Below are 13060 nucleotides of genomic sequence, written 5' to 3'. Positions count from 1 at the left end.
GATCCCCCAAACCAAGCTGTTCTCTGGGTCAGCTGTGGCTCTAGCCCGTGTTGGTTTCTTTCCTGAGTGCTCACTGCCCGAGCCCTGAGGGTTCTGCCATTGCCCAGCCTGGAGAAGGCAGCTTCCCTCCCACCTGCTCTCTGCATCTTGCTTGGGTGCTGATCAGAGGTCGTGACAGGAACCGTCCATCCTCAGGGCTCCTCAGAGCTGGGACTTCATTTTTGCTGGTAGCTGCCCGTGCAGAGATGAAGTGATTGCCCAGTGAACTCCAGGTTCCACTCTGTGTCTCTACACCACTGTGGTTGAGCAGCGCTCCTGAACTGAGGGCTCTCCTCCCATATGCACATCCCCAGTGCTACAGAAATTCACCAAGAGCAAAGTCTGGAGTTAGAGCCAAAGCTGGTGGCTGCTAGAGGCAGGGCAGTGGGGAGTGTAGTCATGAGCCCCTAACATCTTGTGCTTCGACGCTCCCTTACAAAAGCCTGACACTCCCTGGCAGCCTGGGCCTGGGGAGCCAGCCCTGGCCCTGGGCAACAGCAAGAGGGAGTGGGGAAGAACTCAGACCACAGGCCAGCGGATTATCCCCAGGGCCTTAGGAGTGCTGCACCTTCCACTGTATAACCAGGCTCTCTGCTGTAGACACTAGGGTGACAGGTATTTGGAATGTCTGCCGTTGTGCACTATCACCCCTCCCCCATCCCTCAGTAGATAAAGAGTTGACCCTAATTCATGGAGTAGTTAGAACCCTTCTCCTCTCCCACCACGGTGCTGTGTGGTGGGGATGTGGTCACACATGGGCTCATAGAAGCACAAGGAAAGTGGTCCGTGGTGCTGGGTCATGTCCTTTTTAACCAAGGTGCCTCTGAAATGTTCAGCAGGGAGAAGCATCCGTCCCAGACTCCATGTGCCCGGACCCAAGGTCAAGAATGTAATGTTTCTCTGCCAAGATTGTTTTATTTTTGCACCTCCTGCCTTTAAATCATTGTTTTACTCTGCAGTTTCGTGGTCTCAGTGTTGTATCGTTGTGCTCTCTGAGAAACAACTTGAATCTGTTTTGTTTGCATCTTTTGTTACATACCAGGCAGCTGCACTTTATGCTCTTTGCAACTGTTTTAATTATGGGAACCATGCGCCACTGACAAGGTTAAACTTTTCTTAAGAAACATCTTCACTATTTGTGTAAAAACGGAGACTTTAACAGCTTGGCCTCTGGAGTTGCTGCGCATGGTCACATTGAGAATGTAAATAGAACTGCAGGTTCAAGTGGCTGGTTACTTCATCTGGATGAGGGGAACAGCTGCAATAAAACCTCATGAATGTATCTCTATCTTGAAACCAACCGTGTCTTCCTTGACGACTTTCTCTCACACTTGTGTGCCCAGTTTTGACCCTTTTGTGCAAAAGAACTGTGTTTGGTCTAGGAATGCGCCCAGATGTTTCTTTATGCCTCAGCACTGTATTGGGTCTTCGAGAGGGGATATTAACAGGGCTTATGTTACTTGGTTTTCCTCATTCAGGAATGGCAAGTAATGGCCTGATAAAGAATCTTCTGGAAGGAGACAGGCACTAGCATGGGGAGGTATATGGATTTCTTTTTTTTTTTAGTTTTTCTGAGCTCCTGTTTTGCCAGAAAACATATCCTTCCTCCTTTTTAACCTCCCTGAGGTTCCCATCTACAGAATTTCAAATTCTTTACCCAAATACGCATATTGTTCATTTGCTGCTTTCATATTTTCCTCGTGGAATTAAATAAGAAGAGATTTGCAAGCACCCGGTGGCACACTGGTGGCAGACAGAAAGCCCTCAATGTTCTGGGAAAAGAAGGATGCTACTGGAGTCTTTATTAATTTCACTGGTTGAGTCCTGGTGTCTGTGGCTTGACAATATTAAGTTAGAATAATGTCCAACACATATAGAGTAGAATCCCATTTTGTAAGATATATATATATATCTCCTTGGAAAATTGTCTGGAAGGATATACATGAAATGTTAGTGTTCTGGGGGGTGGTTGAATTTTAGGCAACTTTAATTCTTTTATATCTTCTGGTTTTTCTACAATAAACATGTATTAACTGTATACTCTCTAAAAAGATCATTTTCCTGAGGGACTTTGTGCTGCTCGGGTGAGGTGTAAGTGCTTTCACTCCTTCAAAGTCCCCTCTCCAGGAGAACATGGGCTGTGCCCATGCCTGTCTTGGTCCTCTGGCGACAGGAGGCTGGCTCAGAGCCACAGTCCACACTGGGACACTTCGCCATCTGTGTTTCGGACAGAATGGACTGCCCAGGGTGACGGAGGCCTTGTCAGCATCCGGGGGCAGATCCAAGCCCCTGTTGCCCCAGGAAGCTGCCCACCGGGGCATCAGCTCAGGACCCAGGCCTCTAGCTCCTTGATGCAGAACTGCTCCTGCCGGGCCAGCACCTCGTTGTTGAAGGTTGCACAGGGGTGGCTCCCCCCGTGATACAAGTCTCCATCCAACCACAGCCCAAAGCGGCCACTAAAGAGAGAGGAGAGTCTTGGCATCGCTCCCTCCTGGGTGCTGACACCTTTCGGACCTGCACCAGCGGTGCTTGGCTACACCGCGACCGCAGCCTCACTTCACCTTTGTCTCAGCTCCCCTTAAACCAATTTATCCTGATTGTTAGGGGCTCGCATGTTGTTCCCCACAGGGTTTGGAGCGTTTTTTGTTTTTTTTACAGTTCAATGATTTTGATAAATATATGCAGTGGTGCAACCATCACCACAATCCAGTTTTAGAACATTCAGAACGTTAAAGATGGCAATGCTTAACCAAAGGAGGGACTCGCGCAAGCGTGGAGTCTGAGCCCAAAACACGTCAGAGGGCATCCATTCTAATCCCCTCGTTTGACAGCAAACCTAGGCTGGAGCTGGGAAGTGGCTTACTGCAAATCAGCCATGGCTGGTGCGTTCTGTGTCGATCTGCCTCTCAGTGGAGGCTTTTTCAGGTAGTTGGGAGAGCAAAGAACTTGCCTGGTACTAAGCAAGCAATGCTTTCATCTGTACCCTCAGGATAAGAGTTATTCTGTCTGAACTTGCAGGTCATACCAGAGGCGAGACTAACCTTGTCTTCCTAACGCACTCCATCTCCCACCCCCAAGAGGCGCGCGCGCGCGTACACACGCACGCACGCACGCACGCACGCATGCCGGGTTCCAGGCAGATGCCTGCCTTCCTCCAGTGAGTTGTGTGCCTACAGTCATGGAGCTGACAGGTAAACCTGAGGCTTGCCCACCCCTTGAATCTAGCTTCATCCAACCATAGGGAATGCTGTTTCCAAAGTTACACATAAATTCAGCCTAAGCTGTCACCAGCGTAACACTTCGGGGGAGAGTTCACGCCACCCTCTCCTCTCAATATTGACTTAGAGCAGGGTTTAGGGGGTTGGCTAGTGGACTGAGCAGGCCGCAGGAGCTGCTGAAGGGAGAGGCTTGAAGGTTAACCAGCAGCCTCCCCATCTTGTCTGGGGCAGCCTAGCTCAGCATTTCCGGACGGGAGAAGGGATCCGAGCACAGACCACCCCGACACTCGAGACTCGGGGAGGACTGAGACACGCACCTGCCACAGCCCATCATCAGTGAATCCAAGTCTCCTTTCAGGAAGAAAGAGTTGTTTCCTGTCCACTTGAAGACCTGTGATGATAGGAGAAACCTGCGGTCACTGGGTGAGTCCTGCCCTTGCACTTTGACTCTACACCACTGGGCGGCAGTGTTATGGAGGAAACAGAACCTCCAGGCCCCAACGAAGGCGCAGGAACTACTCTGGGCTCCAGTCTCCCTCGAGTTCATCTCCTCTTGCCCTCCAGTCTGAATTCCCACAGCCCCAATGCCCTTCTGTTCTAGGAATAGACCAGAACCCTCTGAGGCTTCCTGCGTCCAAAGCTGGAGAGAGGAGGCGGAAAGTCCAGGTCAGGAGCGGGGCCCTGATTCTACCCTTACTAACTGTTTCCTCCCCTCGCTGGAGGCAACACCAAGCCTGCACACTCCCCAGTGCTGCCTCACACCCAGTTCCTCAGCAAGTGTTGTGGGCCCCACCCCAAAGAGACACCCTGACTACCACCATTTCTGTCCCATCCGTCCCCGCCAGTCACTCCTCCCTGGATCACAGCCTCCTAATGGGTCTCAGCTTCCACTGTCTCCTGCCCAGAGCCCATGTCCGCGCTGCGGTCAGTGAACTATTCAAAATCCAATGGGTTATTAGCCCTCCTCTGCTAAAGCCCTCCAACGGCCCTGGAAATAAAATCCAACCGCTTACAACAGCTGAAAGCCCAGCCTGCTGTGCCCCCGATTTTCTCTCCTACCTCTTTTCCCCCTTAACAACTGCACTTCATCTCCCCTGGCCCTTCTGTCCCTGGGACACCTGAAGCTATTGCTGCTCTAGGGTCTTCATGCTTGCTGACCCCTCTGCCCAGGATGCTCTTCCCCCAGATCCTCAAATGGCCCACTTCTCATCTTTCAGCCCAAATGTCATCCCAGAGGAATTGAAAGTAGCCCTTCCTCCCAGGCCCTGTCCATGTGGCAATATGCCACTGCCTGCCCAGCTAACAGGTAAGCTCTGTGACGGCTGCCTTGATTCCGGCAGTATTCCTGAGACATGGTATAGATGTTTGTTGAATAAACAAATTATTCAAGGGTCAATTTAGCTAATAAAAAGATTTTTAAAAGGCTGCAAAAGTATAGCATATTATTGCCTGTAATTATTGCCCAAAATGCTCTGAGCAACCAAAGGGTGTCAAGCAAGAAAAGAGACCAATAAAAGATAAGCCCTGGGCTCAGAACAGGTGAGATAATATTAACAAGTGGCCACGAGAAGACAGAACCATTCAGCTCCTCCTCCACTTTCCTCAAGGAACATGACCTTCAGACTTGAAGGAGGAAGATAAAGTTTGCTGCAGAAAAAATTAAGGCCACGTTCATGGTGCTTCTTGGAAGAGCAGTGAAGGAACGGCTGGGAATTCATGCAGAACACAAGAGGTGCCAGAAGACCAAAGATGGGCAAAAATTAACCAATTTTTGAAAGGATGAGATTCCATGACAGTATCCCGGGAAGACTATAGTGATCCCCTGAAAACAATCATAAGTTCCTTTGAAGAATTTTTTTGGCACTTAGCACCAGGCACTGTTTAGTCACTGGAGAGAACAGCAAACATAACAGGCAAAAATTCCTGCCTCCTGGAATTCCCACTCTAGCGGCAGGAGGCGGGTAAATCGGTAAAATAAATGGTATATTAGGTGGCGACAAAAGCTAAGGGGAAAGAAGTAGAGAAGGGCAATAAGAATTTCTAGGGGCTGGAGTGTTACAAATTTAAAGCAGGCGGCCAGGGAGGGCCTTGCCGAGAGGGTGACATCTGAGCAGCATCCTGGAGGAAGTGAGAACCGACCCACATGGAGATCCTGTGGAGGGCACACTAGGTAGAGCAGTGTGTGCAAAGGCCCTGAGGTAGGAACAGGCCTGCCTGTTTAAGAACAAACCGACAGGTCTGTGTGGCTACAGCAGAGTGCAGGAGAGGGAAAGTAGCAGGAAATGACATCAGAGAGAGGCCAAGAGACGTAGGGACTTGTAGGTTATTGTAAAGACTTTGGCTTTTCTCTGAGGGAGAAAGGAAGCCATCGGCAGCTTGGAGCCCAGGAGTGACGTACCCTGACTTACCTTTTAAAAGGCTCACTCCAGGTACTGTGATGACTGAAGGTGGAAGCATTAGGAGGCTATAGCAGGAACACAGGCAAGTAGTGATGGTGGCTTGAACCAGGGTGACAGCAAAGGACATGGTGAGAAGTGGTGGATTCTGGATAGCGATAGAAAGAGAAGGAAGAGCCATCAGGATTCACTGACAGCTCAGATGTAGGGTGTGAAAGAGGCGTTAAGAAGGGCTCCAAAATTTTTGGTCTCGACGGCAGAAAAGATAGAGGTGCCGTTAACTTTGTCAGGGAAGATGTCAGGGGGAACCGATTTTCTGGGAGAAAGTCAGGAGCTCAGCTTTGAACGTGTGAGACTTGAAACGCCATTTAGATCCAACTGGAGACACTGGGTAATGGTTGGATGTATGTGAGTGTGGAGTCCAGGGGAGAGGCCATCAGCACCTGGATGGCATGGAAAGCTGTGAGAATGGACGAGACCTCGAAGGAAAAGAGGATAGTCAGAGAAGAGATGACAACTAAAACCTGAGCTTGAGGACCCCATGATGTTAAAAGGTTGGGGAGATGAGGAGGAACCAGCAAAGGATTCTGCCAAGGAACTGTCGGAGCAGTAGGAGGAACCTTGTACAACTTGAGGATTCTAATAGGTGAACCCTGGAAGGCCAGCGGTGGGGACTAATATCCAGCATGGGTTTACTGTAAACAACTGTCCCCTCTCCTCTTCCCTGATAAGATTTCCAGGCTGGCAATGGAGGCAACACAGCAGATATGGTGTGTTTTGCCTTCGGCAAGGCAGTCAGTCCAAGCTTGTGATCTCCTTGTCATGCAACCAAATGCCTATGTTGTTGCATGTATCTGTAGGTGTCTTGCTCTGTGCATGGGACAGGGGTTTCTAATGGCAAACCAATGCACCTGAAACTAGTGCTTCATCTATTTTGTGTTTCCACTCCATTCAACTCCCTTTTCCCTGTCTCCCTCTAGTAAAGCAGCTTGGCAAAACCCCAGTCGTGGTTGAACCCTCCCATCGCGCTCTCCGTGCTTGAACCTGAGGAGCTGAATTTTGCTAGAGAAGAGCACACACCGAAGTAAGTGGCCTTTGCATTCGCAGTCTCAGACCTCCAGTCAGCCCTGCCTAGCTGCCCTTCTGTTTCTCCAGCAGCTTCCCTTTCTACTCCTTCCATACCTCCTCTCCCCTCAACCTTCACACCCTCCTCTCCATCCTCACCCTTAGCTGATGGCCTTACCCGACACTGCCTAAGAAAATATAAGCCACTGGGCATGTCTGTCTTCATCTTCCTACCCCCACACCCACAGGGCTACCTGCACTTGGACCAGTTTTGTCTTTCCAGCCTGTATCTGCTGAGCGACACACCTCCTCTCAAGCCAGTCAGTGGTTGCCAGGAACTGAGCACTTTTTAAATGAAGGGGGATGCTCAGCCTGCCACTGCCCTGCTGTACTCCCTCTGTGAAAAGATGGAAGGACACCAGGCACCCAGCACGGGGGATGGAGCTGGGGGCCACTGGGACCCCGGGTTCTTTGTCCTGCCATGGATCCCGCTCCCCGCCTGGAAGGTTAAGAACATCACCTTCAGCTGTGGAGAGAAGGAGAAGAGGAACGTCTCGCCAGTACCGTAGAAGCCTTTGCTGAGTCGAATAGCCGAGGAGGAGAAGGCCCCAAACATCTGGAAAGAAGAGTTTGCAGTTTGCCGCTGGAAGGGAGCTGGAGGTCCACTGGCAGCACCACCCTTCAGGCTTGGTAACATAGGCCCGTCCTAGAGAGGCTCCTGGGGAGCCTGGGGCAGAGCTGGGGGATAGAGAGGCCCTTGGGGGCCCATCGACATGCATCCCTTCCACTAACACTCCCAGCACGGCTCACCTGGCCATCCTGGTCCCTCAACACCAGCAGCACCGGCCCGCTGTGGCCCTCCATCTGCCTGTACAGGCTCCGCAGACTGAAGCCGTCCCTCGACGTGCAAAAGGCCAGACTCCAGGAGTGTCCAGCGACTCTCGGGGGGAGGTGGAGGCTGATCTAAGGGACAGGACTGGAGGTGAGTGAGGGTTCCCGGTCCTCCCACCCTCCTCGCCCCGTATCCTTCGTGTCCCAGGAGGACTGAGGTTGAACAGCCACCACTCACCCAAGCATGGTGCTTTTCAGGTTACAGAGTACTGTACTGTTTCCAGGGGACTTTCACGCCAATTAGCAGGAACCCTCAGAGAGAGGGATTAGTATTCCCATTTTATAGATGAGGCAGCTGAGGCTCAGGGAGGTGAAGCAACATGCCTGAAGCCCACATGGGGAGTAAGTGGCAGAGCCAGGATTTGAACCCAGGTCAGAGGGGTCACCTTGGCCCCCAGCAGCCAGAGAATAGATGAGACGCTGAACCCTTCCTCCTAATCCCCCCATCTCATCCTCCCACCCCCACCCCAGCTTTGGCATCAATTCCCAAGGACTAGATTAGTTCACTATATCCTTAACCTCCTGGCCCAGGGAAGAAGGCGGTGCTAGGATTACTGGATCATTTTACAAGAAAGGAAGAAAAGCCCAGAGAGGAGAAGTGATTTGCCCAAGGTGACACAGTGAGCAGAGGACAGAGCAGGAGTGACCCTGGGTGTCCTTGGGCCTGTCTGGGGTGGGGCAGGAGGGTGGGACCCTCAGGCTCAGGGCTGAAATCTTTGTACCATGGACTGTGCCCGAACCTGCCTCATCTCCGAGGCTCCCAGAACCTGGCTGGCTTCTGCCAGCTGGGGCTCCACTGGATCTTCCGGAGCACGAGCTGGGGCTGGGGCTGTCTCCTCCTCCTTTTCCTCACCCTCCTCCCCAGACAGAGCGTCCTCCACCTGGCTGGGCTGTGGAGACACAAAGAGGCCTGGTGAGTGGAGGGACAAGGAGACACCAGCTTCCACATGTCCAGAGCCTGAGAGCCTCGGCCACCTCATCGCCCCGGCCCAGGCCCCTGCAGCCACGAGCGCAGCCAGAGGAAGCAAGCGTCAGCGACAGACCAGGCCCCGCCCCCGCCTCCAGCCAGCTCCCTCCCTGGCCCCTGCCAGCCATGCCCATCCGATGTGGCCGTGGGCCCTGCGGTTTGTCTGCCTGGTTTCTCTGGATCCGGAGTGGATGCCAGGGATTGCGTTCTAAGCTTGTGGGCAGGAGAGAAGGGCAGATGACAGCCCAGCTCTGGGAGCCGCAGCTGTGCCTTTGTACGTGAAATAACGATAATAATAATAACAACAGTAGTGGCTGACGTATACGATATACAGCACACACTTGACTGGGCCTGTGTGAAATGCCTGCTGTGCGTGATCTCTCTGAATTTTCCCAAGAATTCTAAGAAGAATGTGCTGCCTTTTCTTCCTTTTGGCCACATACTCTGTGGCTTGTGGGATCTCAGTTCCCCGACCAGGGATTGAACCCTGGCCGCGGCAGTGAGAGCGCCGAGTCCCAGCCACTGGAGTGCCAGGGAACTCCCGAGAATGTGCTTCTTACTACGCCCATTTTACAAAGGAAGAAAGAAGGCCCTTTCGGCCAGTGAAACGACGCATGTAGTCATAGGTGAGACAGCGTGCAGGTTCACAGATTCATATAAAATGCACATTTGTCTGTGTGAATGTGTATGGTGTGTTGGCTTAAAATAGAGTTGTGTAGGCAAATCAGTGTGAGAAGGTGTTGAGTGCAACTTCGTGTGTTACCTGTCAATGTGTTTGTGAGTGTGAGTTGGGATTGTGTAAATATATGTGTGTGTCAGTGGGCATGTATGGTGGTGTCTTCATTCACTCGGTCATTCATTCACTCCACTGAGCTCCCACTCTGTACCAGAGTGTGTGTGTGTGTGTGTGTGTGTGTGTGTGTGTGTATGCACACCTGCACACAATGACTTTGGGGCTTTTCATCAGGAGAGACTTTCTCAAGGACTTCCCTGCTGGCGCAGTGGTTAAGAATCCACCTGCCGGGCTTCCCTGGTGGCGCAGTGGTTGAGAGTCCACCTGCCGATGCAGGGGACGCGGGTTTGTGCCCCGGTCCGGGAAGATCCCACATGCCGCGGAGCGGCTGGGCCCGTGAGCCATGGCCGCTGAGCCTGCGCGTCCGGAGCCTGTGCCCCGCAACGGAAGAGGCCACAACAGTGAGAGGCCCGCGTACCGCAAAAAAAAAAAAAAAAAAAAAAAAAGAATCCACCTGCCAATGCAGGGGACATGGGTTCAAGCCCTGGTCCAGGAAGATCCCACATGCTGCGGAGCAACTAAGCCCGTGCGCCACAACTACTGAGCCTGCGATCTAGAGCCCACGAGCCACAACTACCGAAGCCCACGCGCCACAACTACTGAGCCTGCGTGCCTAGAGCCCGCGCTCTGCAACAGAAGCCACCACAGTGAGAAGCCCACGAAGCCACCGCAGTGAGAAGCCCGCGCACCGCAATGAAGAGTAGCCCCTGCTCACCGCAACTAGAGAAAGCCCACACGCAGCAACGAAGACCCAGTGTAGCCAAAAATTAATTAATGAATTAATTAATTTTAAAAAACAGCAGGGGGTACTCCATTAAAAGAAAAAAAAAAAAAAGACAGACTTCCTCGAGAAGGAGAGAAGGACAGGAAACTGCTTTCCTACTCTCCAGGTTCAGGCCTAGGGAGGGCGTCCTAGCTGTGCGGGCTTCTGGATAGAGCTCCATCTGGCACCCACTCCAGGGAGGAAGGGATGGAGACAGTGGTCTGTGCTTCGTGAGGGTCTTGGGACCATGGGGCTGGGCGCTAAGGCCCCAGGTTCCTGAGTCCTTGCTCTGAACCCTGGGCCAGCTGAGGAGGGGCTTGGAAGGGGGACACCAGCCTGTATCCAATCCTGGCCCAGACCCCCTCTTCCCCGCCTTTCCTGACCAACCCCCAGCCCAAGCTGGCCCCTTACCAGCCGAGTGTAACGCCAGCGGAGACCTTTCATTCTTCTGTCCGAGCCCAGCTGAGGGCAGTAAGCGAGCCCCCAGCCTTGCTGAGGGAGGCAGCACCGCTTGGTGAGGCCTAAAGATGAGAGGGAGAAACCTGGGGCACACCCGGCTGGCTCCACGCCCATCCGCCTACCCTTTGCTCCCTCTCATCTGTCATTCACCTGTCATTCCCGGACCAGTATGTCACTGGGTGGGTCTGTGAGGTCAGCTACGCTGGGCATTCAAGGCTGCACTTGTAGTTAGCAATTAACACATTAGCCGTAGATTCTAGCTGTGATTCCCTTCTACCTCCTTGCCCTTCTGGCAGGCTGGCCCATGGACTGTAGCCTTTGGGCAGATGCCTGAGCCCCCAGACTGGGGGTCTGGGGCCTCTGCTTCCCTGTATGACCTTGCACAAGTCCCTTGCACCCCTGGGTTTCCCCACATGTAACTGGGTTTCCCCACATGTAACATTGTAGCACTGTTACATGTTTCCCCACGTGTAACATATTACACTGTTTCCCCTCTGGTTTCTCTGAGACCAGATTATTTCAGAGGCCCTCACAAGACTGACAGCCTGCAATTCAGTTTCCTCTCAAAGCTTGAAAGGGGCCAAGCTAGACCACAAGAACAGATATTGAAAACAAAAAAAGTCATTTTTCTAATTAAAAAAGCAATACATGTTTACTATAGAAAATTTGAGGAATTTAGAAAAGAATAAAGAAAAATACAAAAATATTCATAATTCTACCTCTCAGAGATAAACTCTCAACCCCAAGGGTATTTTTTCCCATCTTTTATATTTATTTCATATATAAGTATATACACACATTTATAAATACATCATACTGTGTATCATTTTATAAAGTGCTTTTTCAAACTTAACAAATGAAAAATTTCCAGTTACATTCAGTACCCTTTGAACACATGATTTGTAATGGCTGCTTATTATTTCATCACAGGATGTACATCATTTCTCAAATGTCTGACATTTTGTTTGCTTCTAATTTTCTGTGATTATAAGCAAAACTGTAATGAACCTCCTTATTCATAAATCTGATGAGATCCTTTATGATAAATTTCAAAAGTTGAATAATGGATCAAAGGGCATCCCCATATTCTTTTTTTTTTTTTTTTTCCCCACACACCACGCAGCATGTGGGATCTTAGTTCCCCGACCAGGGATCGAAACAGGGAAGCACGGAGTCCCAACCACTGGACTACCAGGCCAGTCCCCATTCACACATTATTGATAAATGTTCCAACAGGGCTTCCCAGTGCTTAAGGCTGACCCATGTCCAGATATCCTTCCGGAATCTCAGGACAATATCGTTCTGATCATCACGCTTTACACCCTTAAACTGCAGATAAGGAAACTGCCGCTCAGAAAGTGGAAGGGACTAACCACAGCCACATGATAGGGTAACACAGTCATTAAGAGCACAGACTCTGGAGTCAGGGAGTTTAAATCCCGGTTTTTGCCACTTCCTTGCTGCGTGACGTTGGGCAAGTTACTTAACATCTTTGTGCTTCAGTCTCCCTACCTGTAAACTACTAATACCTATCTACCTGATGGGGCTGTGGTAAGAGTAAATGAAGATAATGCCTGAAGAACAAGGATGCTGAGCCAGACCTCCGTCATCCTGTTCACAGTTCCTGGTGTTTGTTGAGCACTGAACAAATGACAGTGCTATGGCTATCCCCCGACATTGCCCCTTTGCGAGATTCAGGGCTCAAGTCCCGGACAAATAGCCATTCAGTCTCCACCCGGGCACCTCTGGGGCAGACAGTCACTCAGTCACTTGCAGGGGTGAGTAGCTCAGTGGAGAAGGGAAAGGCAGGAACCGTGGAAGAATGTACTCACCCTGCTGAGTCTCAGCCTCAGGTGACCTCCTCCAGCCTGTCCAGCCCGATGGCTTCCCTAGTGCACCTGCTGGATCCCACAGAGAAGGGGCCACTTCCAGAACTGACCCTGTCCACCTGGCGGTCTGTACAAAGCAGTTTTAGCTCTGCACCCTGGTCCCCCAGCGGGCAGCTGGCACCTCTGCCCCAGCCGGGCTCCAGCCCTCTTCCCAGCTCTTATACCTGCCCAGAGGGTGGCAGGCCTTGGCCCCGAGCCTGCTCCGGTTCCAGCTGGAAAGGCCTGGCAGTCATTGTCGTTCATCAGAAACTCAAATCCCACAAACAAGACCTTGTCACCTCAGGCCCCCAGTTCTGCCACCACCAGCCCAAAGAGGTGGAGTTTACTCAGCTCCTTGTCTCTAACCTGGAGCCTCTCACCCACAGCTACTAGGTGCCACGTGGTGCCTGAAGCCCATCACATAAGGCGCTTCCTTAAGGGGTGCAAGTGTCCAGGAAAGGGTCCTTCCGTGGGGTCCCCGCCAATCACCGTGTGCTGCAGGGGAGGCCCGGGACGGGGAGGTGAGAAGAGGCAGCCTTGCTGGTTTCCCACTCTCACACGGGGTGCTGATTCTTTCCTCATTGGCCTGTCGTGCCATGGG

The 13060-nt window shown here is 51.8% G+C and overlaps 1 protein-coding gene across 2 annotated transcripts; it reads right to left on the bottom strand.

The window, feature by feature from the left end:
• Positions 1-1832: 1832 nt before the first annotated feature.
• TLDC2 (TBC/LysM-associated domain containing 2) lies at positions 1833-10645 on the bottom strand. Of its 2 annotated transcripts, XM_065892951.1 has the most exons (6): positions 10544-10645; positions 8350-8499; positions 7529-7681; positions 7239-7334; positions 3575-3648; positions 1833-2495 (listed from the first exon to the last, which is right to left on the bottom strand). In XM_065892951.1, exons 1-6 carry the CDS (start codon positions 10574-10576, stop codon positions 2360-2362), a joined length of 642 nt encoding a protein of 213 aa, XP_065749023.1. In that variant the 5' UTR covers positions 10577-10645; the 3' UTR covers positions 1833-2359. The 2 variants fall into 2 exon arrangements, with proteins under 2 accessions (XP_065749023.1, XP_065749024.1); XM_065892952.1 differs by lacking the exon at positions 7239-7334 and having other exon boundaries at positions 2360-2495; positions 10544-10576.
• Between the last annotated feature and the right edge of the window lie 2415 nt (positions 10646-13060).

The sequence above is a fragment of the Phocoena phocoena genome, chromosome 15 (genome assembly GCF_963924675.1).
Source record: "Phocoena phocoena chromosome 15, mPhoPho1.1, whole genome shotgun sequence".
Classification (NCBI taxonomy): Eukaryota; Metazoa; Chordata; class Mammalia; order Artiodactyla; family Phocoenidae; genus Phocoena; species Phocoena phocoena.
This window is presented reverse-complemented; position numbering and strand designations above follow the sequence as displayed.